The following is a 19,862-nucleotide window of genomic DNA, read 5'->3' as shown; positions in this document are numbered from 1 at the left end:
AAATAAGACGGCAAAATAGCTAAAAGAAAATCTAAACACACACGTGTGCCCATGGTTAAAACGTTGTGTGGCAATATTTGCATTTCACCAAGACCTATTTTACCTAAAAATTAATTTTGACCCTGTCAATATGGATATAGACCAAAACGAATCTTTTTTATATTAATAAAGGATAAATTAAAAAATAATATAGTCATTTTGATGGCATTAACGAAAAATTGAGTTATATGGCCTTATAAATACTAATTTCATCATTTTTTAAGTACTTCTGCTTATTAAGGGAACTTACAACAAGATCTTTCAAGCATGATACAGATTCTTTCATTATTTCTTGAAGCTCAGGGGATTCTGCACACTGGCGAGAGAGTGCCTCTTACTCAGGTCATGGCATGGTGTGCAGCGCGGCGCCGTGCGCCTCAGCATTTTTGCGCGCCGATGATGAGTCCAATAAAAGCATGTGTGCACATGAACAGTTCCTTTGGCCGCGTGTAATATAGAAGTGTGCAGGATTGTGGATTCAGCGCGTGGAATGCAGACCGATGGCAAAAACGCGCCTGAATAATGTACGCACGTCCACAATTATAAGAGTATACGCAGAGTGCGAATGTGAGAGAAGGGGCGCAAAAAGGCGGCCGTATGTATTTAACTGTACTCTTTTTCGATTCATTCCCAATTCACACCGTCTCGAAAATTATTTGTCGCCGGTGGGATGGAATGTCGCGGCTGACGGCGACGTCTCGCGCACAAAAAATCATAACTGTCCGACTCACGTAATGAATTCTCATGAGAAAATCCATAAACGCATGCAGGAAGAGAGGGGCGATCGATTTGCCGTCTTTGCTGAATAAAGATGGATCGATATCGGTGTGTTGCCAAAATACTGCTATAGCACCATACCAATTTCCACGCTTAATATCAGACTGCAAGACCTGAATCGTGAATATTGGTAATACGTGGAGGATTTTAAATTGCACATTATTTCTCGTAGAGAAATAAATCCGCATGATTATTTGAGTTTAGCATCTGATTCGTTGAAAACAAATGGAACTGGGTTGATTTTTTGCTAATCTATGGAGTTGTATTGTAGAATTGTTTTAATATTTGTATATAAACATGTATGAAAAACATTTTGAAGCATGAACTTGTTCTAATCATTAAATTAAATCGCCAGATAAAATAAATATATGGTCTTGAAATCTTAATGCCAAAAGTAAGAGAATTTAATTTGTCCATTATCTTGATTTTCAGCAAAGATAGAGGTATAAATTTTAGTTTGTGCTTGAACCTCGAGTGGAACTCGGTGAGGAAACGCTGCTCATCGAGTACAACCATTTTAATAAAGTGCCTTAATAACTGGTAATACATTAATGCATTGAAGGCTTAAAAAACTTGGCGAAAATGCATTTCCATTATTGTTTCTTGCGCTAGTAAAATGATCAGCCAAAAAGACCTTCATGTGCGGCAGCAATTTTAAACTAAATGAATTTTTTTAGACGTGTCCAGCATTAATGTTAAAAATATTCTGGCCCGACCTTTTTAATCGAAATATCTTGTCCTGACGTCGATATCACCCTTAAATAGGACATCAGATAAGAATCAATGAGTTTGCAGGCCGAGCGTGACATTCTTGCCTTCGAGTTCTAATTAAGTGACAGAACCGTTTTTAATGAAATTTTTCGTACTTTACGAGAAGTCGCAGCTTGGTTACATTTGCATGCAAATTGCGCGGCCCAAGATACACAAACAGCACGACCAAGTTCAATAACCAGTAGTAAAATTTAACGAGTACCACCGCGAAATGACCGCTGCTGCCAAAAAGTGTTTGAGAGAGGACGAGTTGCAAATAAAATTCTGGCATTTTTTCGCATTCCTCGTGGCGTCCACAATTTTGGCCGTATTTTCAGCCCATCAGCGCCTAGCAACGGGCGAAGGGCGTGGGAGGCGAGAAATATGAAGAAATAAAAAACTGTCACGCTCATACATTTTATCAAAGTGTTTGATGTTTGTGTCTGCGGGCACGACGCAGGAATACCAAATGCGGCGCTCATCAAAAAGCAGCATTAAATACGCACGCAGCAAAATAAAACCTCTTCATCCACACGGCCCCACATTATTCATTTAGTTAGCCACTTGCGCGATTGATGAATTCAGTCAGTCCGGTCACGCCGTGAAGACAATGATTATTTTAATTTCATGAGAAATCAGAGTGACCCTGGAAGCGCCCTCTCTTGTGTTGACATTATATGCATTTTTGTTGTTGATCATGCTATTTTTGGTCCAGATGAATCTCTTTCTTGCCGCACAGTAGGTGGTTGTTTTCAATCAGTATATAACAAATATATATTATAACTTACTGAGCTGGATGGATACAGAAACTTAACATTTGTGGGAGGTCGACGCATTGAAACCTGTCGAGATTGCAAAACATGGTTTGTATTGTGAATCTATTGTATGAAAACACTCATATTTGCAGCCTTTCATTTTCCTTGAAAATGCTTTTGGTGTAGATACTCAGAAACAGACTTCCCTTTCAGCTGTCACATAAATCGAGGGTTTGTAAAATATTTTGAATTGTAAAAGCTAAAATTTATTCACTAAATCATATTTTTGATTGCGGAGTAGTCGTTCAATAGCCGAAATCAAAAGAAGTAAGATAATTAGCTGACAGTTGCATAAAAATATGACGTAGTCCCGGATAGAGTGCGATAAAAATGCCGCCAAAAACTGTCCGCATGATAGAAAATAAAACGGAAAAGCTTGCTTTTGCACCTGCTTGGATGACCTTTTGCTTTGAAACGCGTACGCACGTATGTATCTCGCTCTCCAAAAAAGGAAAAGTGAGATGGATTTAACACATGACCAAATTCGCAGGCGGTATCAATCTTTTATGCCAAGGGAAACTGAACTGCTGGTGCTGATGCAGTGCGGCATAAACAGCTATAACACACCGGATTTAATGTTATTTATTCGCTGAGGCTGCGCAGCAATCATAAAGCTCGCCGTGAAAATATAGATGCTTTGTGACATATTTTTACATCGTGCGATGATGCGAGATGAGCTTCAATTCCGCGGTACACAATGGGAAAATTCCTGCGGGGAGAGAGTGTCGGCAAATTCCCTTTTCTGAATCAACCACGACCAAAACCAATAACTATAGCGTCACGTCAAATATGAATTTTGACAGTTGGGCGAACGTGCGTGGCAATATCAAATCTGTACCCCGCTCGCGGACTGAGAGTAAATAATAATAGTATTATCCTTGGCTGGTATAGTGGCACTTTATGGATATTGATGTTGCAGGCTCAAAAATGCCCCTGGGGTGTGAAAGGAAAGAAAGTGAGTGGCTTCCACTTTTTGCATCCCCGTGGGGTGCGTCGAGTCGCGTTTAGGTCTTTCAATGAACCAGAAATGCAAACATGCAACCAGATTCGAGGCATGAGAGTGCGCGCGCGGTGTTGATATATATAAACACGCGCGCACATTTTTATCAGTCATGTGAGCTGGCACGTAAAATTTTATGACGTGACCAAAACATTGCAGCTGAATTTGAGCAAAAATCGATTCGCCGCGTCGTGTTATGAAAATTCATCGGACTTGGTGTTCAATTTTAATCGCGCGTCGTCTCATGATGCTGCCGCCGAGACAAATCACATTTGTGCCAGAACTGAGCGACGTGCACGGCCAATTGCTGCTGGAAAACGTGCATTACATAAATTCACAAGCGTTCCATCTTCTCGAGTAATTAATCAGGTCATAGGCAAATCGTTAACACATGTAATTTCAGAGATTGCATCTCAACGAGCGCAAATTTGTGCTCTGAGATTCCCAGAAACTTTTGTTCGTTATCAATTATCTCAACAGCGGCACAATTCTCGGCCGGTGCGAACGTGAATTTCCGCTCTTGTTTGAGTTATTCTCTCAATGGAGGCATAAATCTGAAATTTAACACGTTAATTATATAAGCGTCTTAGGAAACCACAAAACTCGTCCGCGTTCTTATCTGAACATCGCCTGATGCGCTAATTAGAAGTGTGCATGCGCTCTGTTTTGAAAAGGGTTAACAATATTTCCACAGAGGAACACCTGACTTACAAGAGTGAACACACTGTAAGGCAGAGGCCACAAGGGGACGCACGTAATGACGGCGCGTGATGACGCAATCGTTTGATCGGCCGTCGTATAATTTAAAAATTGTCGTTTGTCGTTTAGAAGCTGACAAATGGAATGGACGCTAATTAGAGACATAATTAATTTGAAGGTGAATTTATAATTATTTTAGTGCCATTTAAATTTTTCTTTTCAAAAGTATGACCCTCAAATTGAGTTAGTATCCGCTATTTGAATGTAAATGTGATAACAAAATGTCCAAATTATCAACAGTACTAATTCTCGTGCACATCATATCTCTCATAATATATAGCCTTGTGCCCTTTCTGTCGGTCAGTATAAAAGGCTTTAGTATTTATCATTTCGCTACATTCAACAGAGTGCTCGGAGATATTAATTGGCGACTCTTGGAGGGTGAAAAAATATAATATAGAAGAGTCGGCGGGGGAGTGTGCAGGCTGAGAGGGCTTATAAGTCATAAAAGCGAAATATGGCATGTCGTGGTGGCGTGCGTACAAATATTTCCACCAACATCTTCATTAAAGCTCCCCTATGAAAGCCCTTGCCAAGCACCAAGGGATCTATATTCCTCCGCCGCAGACTGTCAAAAACAGCTGAATGCAATAAAACCGCCAAAGGGAAACAAAAATGTGTGGTGCGTGTTGGCCGAGAGAGGAAATAATGCTGTAATATCACAAGTAGCTCGGAAATCTGATCAGCAGGGCGTTGCCACAAAATCATCGTCTCATCTATTTTGGCTGATACATCTATTCTGAGAGTCCTTTTGAATTGGATTAAAATTGGTTCTAATTTAATTTGAAACAATTTTCGTTAAATTATTAGCAAATCTGAATTAATTAGCAAGGATAGTTGGTTTGGGCCTATATTTGATGTAATCGATAGGGGCAGTACCGCGCCTGAAGTGTCACTTAATTTACAGTTTGCTGCAATCAGCGCACGTGTTGAATGAACCGATTTTTAAAAAAATAGCCCACCATTGGAAAAGGCAGACATGGTACCGTTTAATTAAAAAAAGCAAAATGAAACGAATCCAGCAGCAACCTCGTCGCGAGTTCATTAATTACGTAATCGAGAGCAAGCGGCTGCAATTAAGCACGTTTAATTGCGCCAATGTCAGCACGCTGGCCCACGCGCAGCCCCCTTTGGATAAGGAAAAATACGAAAAATACGCGCAGGCAGGCATTCAAATATAAATAATTCTCCTTCAAAGTCACGCCAGGCGGGTCCCTGAAGCAGGTTTGCACACAAAAAGCGGTTCGCGCCGGGCGAAAATCGGGCCGGCGAAATTTATGATTGTGTCAACAGCTCAGCTTTTTATACAAAATCCATAAATATTGATTAAAACTCCACCTTTCGGCGGCCAATGGCGCGTCATGCGCCATATATAATAACTTGGGCAAAAACCGGTAGGATTTGAATGCCGGCCGAGATGGCGTGGAAAGGAAGGTGCCGCGCGACTTTTTTCGCGCGGCAGATGCCTCCGCGCTGAACTGCTCGCGCACAACAATGCTGCTGGCCGCGATTCCGCCACTGATATCAAATAATAACAAAAAAGAGGAGGCATTTGAATTTCGGGGCGATGAGTTTCGACGCCCTTGGGATTGGTTCTTTTCTGCCTTTGTTGTCGCACTTTTTTATGTACGTCACATCATGAGCAGTGCATTAAATAGTGTCATCCTCCCTTTCACATCATCTGCTCCGACTGGCGAAACGTGTGTCAGCTCCAACCAGCTCCCACTATTATGAAAATAATGCTCCATTGCATGTGTTTTGTCACACGGCAGATCCGTTTTTTACGCTCCACCGACTCCTTTTCGAAGGCTATATAAATTTTCAATAAAAAATACATCTGATGTGTGTCTGCGCCCCACGTCTATACCAGAGATTAGCGTCGCACACTGCATTATTTCCTCCCGATCATATTAGCATAATTCACTCTCTGTCGTTTGGAGCGTTATTATTTCATTTCGTCAGCAACATTGTGTGCACAGCAAAGCTTTTGACAGCTGCCCAGTGCTGAACTATGGGTTTACTAGCGGCGAACGTTGATCGAGCCGTTTCATTCTATTTCGGCCATTTTGCAAGACACAATTGACGAATTTTGCAAGCCAATTGAGCAGTTCACGGAGCATGAACACTTTATTTCAGTGATTCGGAGCTTTTGGTTTTTGGTTCAACCCGCTTTTGCTAAATATGAATGGGAGCAAATACTGTAAGCAATCTCACAATTTGCCGTAAATTTTACAAGAAAAAATACATATAATGATCTCTACATGGTATTTTCAACAAACCCTTTTAGGAAACGACATGGTGAGCAAAACTTCCGTGCAAATTTCCTGCCATCAAATTTATGCACGCCCGCCTATTAATCTTTACAAAAGCTAGCTCATTCACCCGTCACTTTATTAATAAACACATTTTCCGGCCGCACTCAAAGGTTATCAAAATACACTTTATCTCCGTTTAAATATCAAAAGTGTTGATTAATTGGCCTCTTCCTCTTGAACGCACAAAGCGGCGGCGGTGCGGGCCAAGATTAATAATGCTGCTTGCTCGGCTGTCATTTCGATTTTTGAAAGGGCGAGTGAGCCACGCGTGCTCAACAAATTTTATGCACATGCTTCCTCTAAAATGAAAATATTACACCGATACAAAAAAGCCACCTCTGATAGCCATCTAATAAGCAGATGAAGCTGGTGGGCGGCTAGACAAATTGCCGGGCATATTTCATACTATTTGCTCGGCAGTCAGCTGTGTTATTTTTTGGATACACGGGAGTGCTGCCGCCGGGCGATAAAATCACATTCACGTTTGCTCGGAGCTGCTGCCGAAGAGAAAGAGAGAGAGAGAGAGCGGGGGCTATTAAGGAAGGTAATTTTATACGCCTCCATTGTGCGTTTTAATGCCACCTTTTGCAGCAGCACTCGAACTGATAACCATCAGTTATTCATACATTTGTAACTAATATTTTTCGCATTGTCCTCGGCTCCAACAGCATCATTCAATTTATATTTCCACCGAAGCGTCGGTTGAGAAGTTTTATATTTATAGTAATTATCAGCTTACTTCATCTTCTGTTGCGTTTAGTTTTATTAAACGCAGTGAATTTGCATGATATACACCCATCAGCCGAAGCGAAAATCCGGCGAATAGTGTCTGCTGAGAAACCAACGAGCGACCAGGTGCGCTCGGGAGATAAAAATATGGACGGCTGGAGAGAGTGAATTACGCACTGTCCTTCACGAAGAAATAAATAATTGCAATAATCATAATATTAAAAGGCTCTGAGAGCCAGCTACTGTTTTCATGCAGATTGTTGCTGCGAGCTGCGTGGTTGAGAGACGGTTGTGCCGCAGAGTATAACCTTGGTATGGAAAAGGACTTTTACATCTACTCGGCTTGAATATTTGCATGACGTGCAACAAAATTTTTAAATGCTGTTTCCCAATGTTGGAAAAATCTTTATCAAACACTGAATAATTATATGAATTTATGCTAATTAAATATATTTTTAAATTCAAATTGAATAAGTTGTTGCAAAAACGACCCAAGAGGGCCATGAATTATGGTTTAAGCAGACGCTGGGTAATGTCCGTGAAATTTAATGGAAGAGGGTGGCTTCATGTGAAGAGGAAGGGTTGCAATCGGTGGCGTGAAACTTGAGCTGAGCGAGAGTAACTCAACCTGAGAGGTCAGAATGCATCCGCACCGAATTCATGTCTCGAATTTGTAACTGTTAGTCAGCCACCCCTTTCCAACAGAAAGATTGACGCTCGCCGCCCCTGGTTATTAGGCAACAGAGCTGCCGAAGTGTTAAGTTGGAAGTCGGCCAGCGGCAGCTGAGCAGCCGGAGAGATCTGCAAGGGCGTGTGCGTGCGGATATGTAAACAAAGAGAAAAATCGTTTCGCCCACGATGATCCACGCATTATTTTGATAATTTTCGCGAGAACAAAAGATCTTGTTTTCACTCTGGAGATGGCTGAGCGCCAAAACGTCCGGCTCATGTCGAGATTAATATTCGTTTTTCAACTGAAACGGGATTGAGAAACGGCCGACGGAGGCTGTTCATTGTGTCGCGAAATTATGGAGGAGGAGAATGAGAAACATTTCTTTCGCCGCGGCATCTGCCGCACCGAAAATAGGTCTGTAGGAAAAATGTGTTCTCATAGCGTAAGTGAATTACCCCGGCCGGCTTTATAATAATATAACATGGTCGCAACATGAGCTTTGGTTCCATTTTCCGTCTGAGTGGTTTCCAGCAGCAGATAAGTATGCCCCTCTTACCAGAGCGAGTACAAATGATGATGTTGTGTACACACGCTGCTTCAGCCAACGATCCCTCCTTCAATGAGCGAGCAAGTGAATATTACTCCATCAAGCAGCACGTCTTCCCAGAAGAGCCGCCGCCAGTGTCGAATTTCGCCGCCCTGCCTTTATAATATTGATTGTGCGCGTATAGAAAACCTGACTGGCTGCCTCTTCGATGCAAAATCATAACTTTGTCAGTCATGAGCCGGCTCTTAGCAAAGGATACCTCTGCACATCCTGCACACGTGACTGCTCATGAGACAGAAATGCGATTTTAAATACATAGCCATCGATCGCATGCTGAGGTTTGGCAGCGAGGAAAGATATTCATAAAGCGAATATCGGCTACGGTATTTTTGTAGCAAGCCATACGAAGAACTACAATGTATTTTGCCATTTTGCCTGCGCGACAATTTACATAATTTCCCGTCAAATGGTGCGAGAAGCGGAATTTTAAACATCTCTTTGAAGGTGTAAAGAGACACGCTGTTTTTTGCGCTCGAAGACAACGTCACCGTCGGCGGCAACCGACAAAAATTAATTTCCCAGCTTTCATCTGCGAGTTAACCCTTGCCTCCTTGCTCCCCCGCCACCCGCCGCCGGTTATTACTAATTAAACCGGCGCCCAGGACGTGCGTTTGAATAATGTGTGCAGTATGGGCGGCAGTCGAGAGAGAAAGGGTGGCGATATTTAATTATAGCGCTTAGCTGTGTTTAAGCCGGTCGACGAGAGCCGGGTAATAAGGTTATGACACCCTGCAGTACTTCATAACGAGCGGGGAGTGTAAAATTTTTCGTTTGATCTTACCGCGATATATTATATATGCGTGTTTGGATATACCGAAATACATTCCGAGTGGAGAGTTGGAGAGTGAGTGTGTATAAATATGACGGCGGGCAGAGATCATCACGAATTAATACGCGCCGGGTATGCATCAGCCGAGGGCACGCACACGTCGTCACATGCTAATGAGGACTGCAAAGACAATCAGTGTTTCAGCCGCGGAATTTTTATCTTTGTCAAAAAGACATTTACAAAAATTAAAATTTTTGCATGGATAATTTAAGTACGTTTTACATTTATAATTGTGCTCGGATTTGAATTTAAAATCTGTTCGTACCGAATAAATTTACTTTAGTTTTATAAAGAGAAAAACATGATGTTAAGTTTCCTCACAGCCACACATGAATATGTTAACTTAAATTAATTAATTTAAATAATAACTAAAATGTCCCCAGATTTTTTAAGCTGAACCGGACGGCTAAGAATTTTAAGAGTAAGTGCGACTGAATTTTCAAATTTAACCGGTGCTCGAGTTTTGTTTGGTCTCGTGCCGTCCTCTGGCACGAATCTGGAGGGCCATGGAGATGAGGAGGGCTGTCATACTCGCTGCCAGATATCAACACTCGCATTTCTTAAAACACAAGCGGTGTGTCATCTCACTTTTTAAAGCTCTCATAACTTCTTCGCTTCATCATAGGCGGCGTCGCGACATTTTTTGCTGCTCGACAAGCGCGGCGCGCGGTTTGTGTAAAAGGAAAGGCAGCAGTAGTTATAGTTTGTGTGTCTAGCAGAAACAAAAATATCATTTTGGTACAATATGCGCCTCGGCCGAGTGCGGCTTTTTTTTATTTTCGGCAGTAAAAGTTCAGACCGCATTAGCGGCTTTCTCCGCCAAAGAGGAATGTATGCACACACGTGTGTATCTGAAAAAATTGCCTTTGTAGTTCTAATTGTTGGGAAAGGAAACGCTAAGATTCCAATTCATATTCTTTCCTCGCGTTTTTATGATCCTTTGGATTCGTCCGCAGCTTGAAAACCGATTCGCCAAGTGAACAAATGTTTTACCTGCACACATGCTCTACCTGAGTGAACTAATTGAAACCGATGTTTATGCATGTTAATGAAGTCCTAATTGAAAGCTGATATACGCGTGTGCAGTGCTGACAAGACTGCGTTGTTGAGCATAAAACTAATGAGTCGCCTTGGCAACCCGATCCGAAATTCGCGGTTTTCAGACTGCATCGCATTAAGAAATATTTTTTTTCCGACTCAGTTGCGTCGTTTCTTTCGCTCTGGGGCGCAGATTGAGGCGTTGTTAACAATTCGTGTAACGAGAATAGATTTTATGGCCGCGAATAGTTTGTTCTCTTTCTTTTCTGTGCGGCGGGCGGGCGGGTGCGCGAAAGCGAATACCTGACGAGGTGCCACTGCTCAACTAGAGAGCGCACCAAACTCAACGTCCTCAACAGCTATGAGTGCCGCACACAAACTGGTGTGTAAGTGAGGCAGCTCACTATAAAGGCGGACCACACTTACTTAATTATTGGATTAGGCGTTTGCACACTTTAATTGTGTGTACGCTTGGTGGCGATTAACCAAGTGGATCCGTTTCAGGGGCACAGAGCTAATAACTCAAAAACAGTCAATTTTGCCAAGGCTATTCAGCTGCATCAAAATCGAAATGATTTCCTCAGCATATAAGGAACAAACAAAAAATGTCTGGTTTAGTCACACAGCGTTAAATGCTCACGATTCGTTTGACGGGCATGTAACCCTTTTTGGCCGCGCGCATCGAAATTAATTGTACAACAAATTTTTCCAGCAGCCAACGGTGGCGGTTCCAATTCTTTGTAAAATATCATCAGCGTGTCAGCAGCACGGCGAGCTCACAAAACATTTTTCATAGAAAAGTGCGGCTCAGTAGGCATGCGATGATTCGGAGCCGTTTGTGCCAAGTAATGTTCTATCCGAGTGATTAAATATTGTGCAGCGCGCGAGACGCGTTCACCGATTTTTCTCACAGTTAACACGCTCTCGCCGGGATTATAAATCACATATTGTGTAGACCAATGACGACGAGACGAAAAGGAGCAAAATGTTAGTGTTCAAACATGAGTTTGGGAGGAATAAGTACGAGTGCAGATGTTTGGATACCTGTGCTCATTGTGCGCGGCGAGCATTAATTATCTGGCAGTCATAACAAAAGCTGCCGATGAGAGATTCAGACTAATTTACGGCGGCGGCGGCAGCTATTTCTGGGCCTTTCAATATACATATATACATATATGAGCTGCTTTACACGTGAAAATCGGACGGATTGCTCGCTCTCGCTGCTGGCCGGCCGCTTTGTTGGCGTGGGAGAGCTTGCTTTGCTTTGCTCTCCCGTGATCAGCGTGAAATTAATTATTATTTCTGTCGACACTTTCGGCTGCGACTGGATAAAAAGTAAGGTCCGATTTTTACATTATGACTTCTCAGAATCGCTGGCTTGGCTGCCCGAGCAATTTCATGAGAATGGTGACAATGCCAGAGAAAATGCATAAATTTAATAGAAAGTAACTGTATTGGAATTACATCGTCCTCTCTATACAGCAGCTGTGATGCGTGCGACGCTGATTTTTTTTCCATTCGACGAGTAGGCGGTTTCATATGATATCAGCTCAATAAATAATTTCATACGATCCATATCTGCGGCAAGCATCTCGGCGAGGCCTTCGAATTGCATATACGAGGGTAATTATATGCACGCGGACATATTTTATAATATATGAGTGTATTATTGACACCGGATCGGTATTGATGGAACAATTGCGTGCTGATTTGCATTGTGATCTGACAATGAGAGAGTCGTGCTGCACTGTACATATATACGCTGGCAGAAAGAAAACCTTGGATTCTTGAGAGGAAAACGAACCGTCATCGCAGCGATAATTACATGCGAGAGATCATACATTAAAGAGCGTGCATCGGTTGTGACCTTTTTCAGCACCTCTTAATGCACTTCTCCAATAATTCAGAATTCCTGCTGATGCAACGCCAAGCGTGTAAATTAATTATCGGAATCGCTCTCTTTCCAACACCGAGCTATATTCCCTTTCTGAATTAATTACTTAGTTAATCCTAATTTAATTGTTGATAACCTTTGTGTATGCTTACAGAAAGAAAACAACAAGAAAAAGTGAGTGGAAAGGGTTCGGAAAACAATGACCTTTAACTTCATAGGGCAAAAAGAACACAATAAAGTGTTTCGATTACACACCTTTCATCAATGCTTGATTGAACTTGGGTTAGCAAAAATGTTAGTTGAAGGTTGGGCAAATTTCTCTCCTGTGCAAATAATCTATCAGATTAATGAACATAACGCCCGTGGAAAGAATCAATCTGGGTCGATTTGTCATGCTTTTTGCTTCTTGGACTTCTGTTGACAGATATATAAGCATATTATTTGCGGTTTCTTGCGATAGCTCACTAAGACAGCAAATAATTCAATATTAATATTGGTTTTGCCTATATTTACGCAGCTCATTGTGATGCTACTCTTTGGATAATGAGACGAGGTAGAAGCGTGAATAATCTAAGCATATCAAAGTGAGAAGACCCAAAAAATCGAGACTTTGAATGGACCGCGTGGGCATGTATGAACCCATTCATAATTCGGATAAAAAAAGTGTACATCAAAGGCGATACACCTTACACGCATCATTCATAAAATCGAGCTCAGCGTAGCTTTTGTGCACAAAATTTATTAATCACGAGATAGGGAAGTTCATGCGGGGCCTCTTTAGTCGCTGTTTTTGTCCCGCGTGTTTTGTAGACACCCGCTGACAGGATGCCGAATTTTGAGTAAAAAAACCATGGAAATGGTCGTTAATTAATGCACCAATGGCCACCGATAATGCAGCAAACTTTTGTCGTTCGATTTGCCCGCGAAGAAGTGACGAGGCATATTTTCTTGTTCTTTTCGCGACGCGGAGCGTCAATAAAAAGGGTTCAGCGCAGGCGAGGGCCGCGCGGCGGCGGCGTCAGGGTCGTAAAATCGAGAGTGCCATAAATTTTTAATTCGTGTTTGGGCACACGTTAATTTGTATTTACACAATCTGGTTGCGCGGATTATTATTGCTTCGAGTGATGTCAGCATCATTGAAATTTTCACATTTGTTTCCACTTCAGATCCGCTTTTTCTGAAAATGTGTAGCTTAGTTCTGCTGTTCGATTTATATTCCCTTTTCTGCCCGTGTGTGCTGAATTATTGTTGCAATATAAAAGCTGAACGATAAAGCTCGCTTAAAGCAGACTTAATCGCGCTTTTATGGCTGATTATGACTGCGTCTTGAGTGTTCCCTTTAGCCGCAGTCGTGGGAGTTGAAAAATGCGCACGATGCATTACGAATAATGATGTAAAGTAATTTCATTCTGAATTCAATCCAGCTTTAGACAATCGATCTTTTCTTTGTAAGTGTAATTGGCCACAACGCTATAGAGGAGAAACTGCTCCGGGAAAAGGTAAAAATAAGTTCAAATCCCGACAAATAATAAGACGACGAACAATTTCAATGATTCCATTAATTATCCCGGCGTGCAACTAATGATTCAAGCTTACAAGTTGTGGCGGAGAGGCTGCTAAGATGAAAAGTGTATGCGAGTGTTTCTTGTCGTTTGGTTCGCAAAGCAGCCGCCGACGGCCAGATTATGACAGGGAAATATCTGAGCAACGCCTGGCCCATAAATCGAGAGCTATGACACACCTGCTGCGCTCCTCTCAGCTCATCATTTAGGCGCCGCTCTCCCCTATAGCGCGAGCAGGCCGGCAGCATCCCCCTGCTCCAGACTTTTTTATTCTGCGTGCGAGAGCGCGACTTCGCGGCGTGCCAATCAACCGGCCGGCTAATTCAATCTGCTTGTACTTTCCTTTGGCACGCATTCGCGCAAATTAATTCGCGGTTTCCGTCCGCGACACGTCGCCTCGGAATTTTGAAAGCGGCGCTATAGCTGTCGCCAGAAAAGGAAGTTTTAACATTGCGGATTTGAAGAAAGCGCCAGTTCAGTTTATCATTCCGTTTTGTTACCAGACCGATGCTATCGATGCGAGGAAATAAAAGTGCTGAAGCCACTTGAGCTCTTAGTAAAACATTTTTGCTCTTTTCTCTGAGAGCTTTTTTACTTTTCGACCCATAAACGATGGCCGGTCATATCTAATATCTCATTTTTCAAAGCCCCTGCTCTCATCATCTCGCGCCGGCTCTCCTTGTGCAATAAAACCCCGAGCTTGTCTTCGGTCTGCTCCCTTTGCTCTCTGCTGCAATATTACATTTATTTGTGTGTGATGCCCTTAAGCAGTGAGGGGCATTTATTTATATATTTTTACAGCCATGTGTTTTCAATTTGAGCTCGCCTTCCCTGGAATTATTTATTTACGACTGCATTGACCCAAACTTTTGAGTATGGTGATGGAACGTTGGTTGAGTATGGTGGGTGCTTTCCATGAAAAATTCTTTTGAGCTAAATAGTACTTGTGATTTTTTAACTTAATTCTCAAATTTTCAATGCAACTTTAATTTGTTATTCTGGAGGAAACAAAAAAAATTCATTTAAAAAAATAAATAAATCACGTTTCAATGGTTTGTTCGTTCAAAGCACTGATTGAGGAGAGTCAGTTGCTGTTAAATAAGTCGCACCATGTGTAAAAACAATGCGGCCGTTGTCGTTATCCAAATTATGATAAACGATCTCACGTGACAGGCGGCAGCAGGCATCAGATGTTTTTTGCCCGACTCATGAAGCACCCCCACTAAGCTCACACGCTTCCCCCTTCAGATATGTGCTAAGAAGTGGCAAACTTGCAAGCAACCCGTGCCTCTGGCTGATCTGACAGATTATGACGAGCGGCTAATTTGTAGTGTCGCATGCGTGTTTGAATCGCGAGCCACCGTCGGAATATGACGAGCAGGCGAGTTAAATGCCGTCGCTTCTCATATTCATAACGCTTGAACCGCAGCCAAGAAAAATAAAACACGAGCAGCAGTGTGCTCTCTTCATAACTCTCACCAATCATAACTGTTATGAGCGTTATGATGAACGGCGGCCCAATTAATGTGACACTTACAACGCGACGAATTTGCTTGCCGGTCTGGAGAGCGTGAAAACTGTCACTAATTAGTCATATCGCACACTTGCTGCAGAGTGGTCAATATTTTACTCTGAATTTACTAAGGGGGTGATGTCGTAGTTCAAGCAGATTATCAACGTTTAGTCTGAAAGGATTGAGCATTACTCTGATTTTTTTGAAGTTGAAAAGCTGAGCTGTATATTAAATTGAATGAATAAATGTAATCAAAATAAATTTGAATTTATGGTATAGGTATATTTTCATGCAACACCAAATCAATGACACTGTGTAGACTTTTCAGGATATTGAACTATATTGAACCCTCATCAGCTACACATTACATTGCACATTCATCATCTCTGACGCGTAATTCTTCAGCGTGCACTTGAAATTTATATTTTTTATTATAATGAAATGGAGGTGATAATTTTCATAATTATCGTGCAAATAAAACTGTTGAGCAATATGTGTATTTGAGCATAATTGCTTTATTTTAAGGTTTATTATTCAAAATAAAAACAATTAATTAAGTCCATATAAACAAATATGAAGTCGTTTATTTGAAATTTTTGCAAAAAATATACACTTAAAATAGACACAGCCAAATTATGGATATGAAATTTCAAAGCGATGAAAGTATCAATCTATTTTAAAGGCACCATAATGGTGAACTATTGTTGGCACATGGAAGTTTGAAAACGCTTGTTGGCATTACATTTTTGGTTATCCACGAATATTTAATTTTAAACAGGCAGTCTTTACTCAACAATCGATTTCAACTTTTAGTTTTAATTGATTATAAATGGCCTTTAAAATATTTAGCACATCGTGTATGTACTTCACAAAAAAACATATTAATTTCTTAACTAATCGAGTTATATGTTGATAGTATAACCCAGAAGATGTAAAAAATTATACAATATTTATTCCAGTTTTCATGTAAATATACTAAAATAGTTTTAAAAATATGGTCCATAAAATACAAAAAAATTGTGAAACATTTAACTGCTTCTCATACATATAATATATAGCATAAACACATGAACAAAGGCAACGAATTAGACAATATTATAGAATTGTTTCCAAAGGCTAAAAATTTGGAAATGATTTGCAACATGATAACATCTATGAATAGCATCGTTGTTTGATTAAAACAAAAAAGTACTTCTTCGGTGCGTTGGTTAATTATATCATACCGTGATCATAGAACAAAATACTTAATAATTAATTCTATGGATTAGATATTTTAGTTAAAAAATGGTATGATGATTCCTAACACAAAAATATCATCGCATAGCAGGGTTACGCGAAAATGAATAAAAATTATTCCAATTCTCTCGTTTCAAAAGGTTTTATATTGCTGGATCTCCAATATAGTTCCGTTGCAATAAAACATTTAATTTGACCTGATATTCTTTAACGCTGACGCGACTTTAAAAAAAATTTCATGGAAAATCATTATATACTTGTAATTCTACTTCCATGCAGAATATCCTTCAACTTCGTTGAAACAACTATATTATTGATGATAACTATTACTTTAAATAAAATTTAAGTTCACACAACATTCATTTCACTGCAGGTCACGCAAATTAACTGTGCATTCTTTATATCACCTCAATTTACTTCGCACTCATTACAGCGCTTGATAGCAGTTATGCTGGAGTTTAAATCATTTCCAATGCATAGAAACTTTTGCCCCAGCGCAGAGTTTGTTTGTATGCATAATGGGAGAAATAAGGTTTGGGATGAAAGGCGCGGGAGAAAATTGAAGGCGGCCCAGATGGAAATAAACGGAGGGAAAATGATGAGGTTAGACCGCGAGTTTTACCAGGCGCACGCGGTGTGGCGGCGGCAAACTTCTTTCGCCAGTCAGGCAAACCTCAAACTACCACAAAAAATCGCTTTGAATATCAAATTCGAGCAAACCCCTTATCCAATTTCACCCCTGTCTCTACGTACACTTGCATGACGAATAAAAATTTATAATTTAATAAAAATATGGTGCTGAGGGACTTACATATTTAATTATTTTGTTGGCGCATAAAAAGCACTCGAGTGCGTTATTCGCATGAAATAAGAGGCAATTCAAGTGCGTGCTGCACTTGACGAGGGTTTTCAGCGCAAAGTGCTGTTCTCGCCACGGATATTTATGCGCGCGGAGACTCATTCAACGCGTTTTATAATGCAAGCAAAACATATACGTGTGAGTCTGCTTCGCACGGAATTTGTTATAAAATTAGCATTTCTCGCGCGTATACTTCATAATAACATTGTCGCAACTCGCGCGCTTGCTGGTGCCGAATCATAAGCAAACCATGATTATGAAATTCTGAGTTAAATGATGCTATTTCTTGACTTGCAAAGAAGAGTTGGTCCATGATTGTTAGATTTCTCGTGTATTTTGGGTTCAAATTATATTTCAGCAAATATCCTGATTTTTGCAGAGTTACTGAGTTAAAATCAATGCGGAAACTTTTTTTTTAAAAAAATTAAATTTAATTGTTGTTTCCAAAAAAGCTGAAAAGTTTTTTAGTGTGCAACTGATAAGGAAATTTTTTAGGTCAGACCAAGGTAATAAAAAAAACACGTGAGAGAGGAATTCTGAATAAAGAAAAAATGCCAGTCTGTCGGCAGAGGAACAAAAAAAAGCCGAAATTAATAATTTCTCTGATGAAGAATGTGGCATATTAAATGAATCCATCTCTGGATGAAATTCGCGGCACGCGGCAGATATATACAGACAGCGAAGCGGCTTAAAAATGTGTTTAGCGAGGTTTGCGGCGCGCTTTCGGCGCGGTGTGGCACGGCACTTCCCAGTCGCGAGGCCCCTTCTCGCTCACCGGCGTTTCGCATAGCGGACCACTCGAGCTCGCAAACAGATCCGTCTCAGGACCGTTTAAGATCATTTTGCCGACGGTATGTTTTTGGTCAAATATACGAAACTGATTTAAATATTAGTATAAGTTTCTGACCTAAAATAAATTAATTTAATTTAATTTGAGTAAAAAATTAATAACCCGTTTTTCGGGGTGCATCTACTCACCAGCAGGTTCAGTAAGTGCAGATTGCAGAGCATCTTCTGGCTCGAGCACCCTGATCGGTCTCGCCTGCTTCCTCCTAGACATGATGCTGCCAAGTGACGTCCGCGGGGGCGAAACAGTCTCAGGATCAGCACATGACCGCCGGACAGAAGTCGGCTGGACACTGCCTGAAGACTGTTTGTGGAGCAGAGCGACGAGCGGGTGTGCAGATGGTTATGATGCGTGGCCTGCGGCAAAGTGCTGACTACAGCTTCATCTTTCAGCACTTTTCTTCTTCTCGGCAGAAATTTTTTGACCACCAATACAGTTTCTCAGTTGCACTGCGCAAGTCTTGCTGTATGATAACTGCTCATGCAATATTGTTTCCAGTCTTTCGGCGTGTGTGTGAGAGAGTATTGTGTGTGTGTGTGTGTTCCACCTCCACCTCGAAGGCACCCCCTCACAAACGCACACACACACACAGTCGGGTCACGGCGGCTGGGGCGCACTCGACACAGACACACCACAGTAGAGATGCTGCTGCTCCGGCCGCTGCTGCCGCTGGCTATGATTATCAATATTGCTGACTGCTTATGATAATCTTATTCTCGGGCGAGTTAAACAAGGGGACAGCCAGGAGAGGGGAGAGCCAGTCAAAGCCTCCGCAGACGCCTTCCCATTGGTTAGCTCCAACACATAAATATGGATATGATACAAGTGCGCACACACAATCTCTGGACCTGCCCACTAGACGCGACTGCCCTCTACCGTCCACTATCCGCCCCGACTACCCCGAGCCGGTTCGGGGTGCACGCTGGTCGCCGGTGGGAAAGGGTGTCTTAACTCGCGCACCGGGACGCCGTCCGAAGATGTCCCGACCGGCTACTGGAGGGGGAGGAGTCGGATGAGAGCCAATTTTTCCTCTGAGCAGCACCACTTGTCTCGCGAATATCACTCCTCTTCGGCACCGGGGCACAATTCGCGAACTGTCGAGGGAAGAAAAAAATCGCTCCTGAAGACTTTGCAGACGTGCGACTCGCGAGCAGGCAGCGATGTGGTGCGTGTGTGCCCTGCGAGGGAAATGACGAGAGAATTTGTTGAAATGCTCTGCTCTCTCCGGTCTCTGGTAGTGGGGTGGCAGTGGCAGGCTGCAAGTCGGCTGCCGGCGGTGGCGCTGCGTCGCGCGCTCTGCACTGCATTCGCTCTCTGGTCGTGAGTTCTGCCGCACACGCCGAACCCCCCAGCACACACTATAGGCACCCACACCCTACACCTATTGGTAGACTATGGGGCTAGCAACCTTGCACTTCGCACCTGCGACCTGCTTGTCACTCCTTTTCTTATCAACTCTGTGGTGTGGGCCATCTGCGCTGTGCCGATCTGACTTTTTGGTCTTTGCCCCCCGACACTTGTTCACTCGCTCGAGAAACAGCTATCCTGCTTGATTTAGTTTGAATTTTGTACTGTCTCACAACCTTGCCGTGACCACTGACTGCAAGAAGGCAACTAGAT

The 19,862-nt window shown here is 42.0% G+C and overlaps 1 protein-coding gene across 8 annotated transcripts in view; it reads right to left on the bottom strand.

Annotated features, from left to right (window-relative positions):
• Window positions 1–19,497, bottom strand: part of LOC135948156 (sal-like protein 1) — a 66,962-nt gene extending 47,465 nt beyond the window's left edge. For 3 of the 8 annotated variants that reach the window (XM_065497268.1, XM_065497271.1, XM_065497273.1), the window contains exon 1: window positions 18,374–19,491. In XM_065497268.1, coding sequence (XP_065353340.1) covers window positions 18,374–18,455 — 82 coding nt within the window. In that variant the 5' untranslated portion in view covers window positions 18,456–19,491. Of the gene's footprint in view, window positions 1–18,373 lie in introns of all 8 variants that reach the window. The other 5 variants (XM_065497267.1, XM_065497269.1, XR_010575781.1 and 2 more) reach the window with 4 other exon arrangements.
• Window positions 19,498–19,862: the final 365 nt, after the last annotated feature.

The sequence above is a fragment of the Cloeon dipterum genome, chromosome 1, assembly GCF_949628265.1.
Source record: "Cloeon dipterum chromosome 1, ieCloDipt1.1, whole genome shotgun sequence".
NCBI classification, from domain to species: domain Eukaryota; kingdom Metazoa; phylum Arthropoda; class Insecta; order Ephemeroptera; family Baetidae; genus Cloeon; species Cloeon dipterum.
Note: the sequence above shows the minus strand (reverse complement) of the source record. Positions and strands in the feature narration are given on the sequence as shown.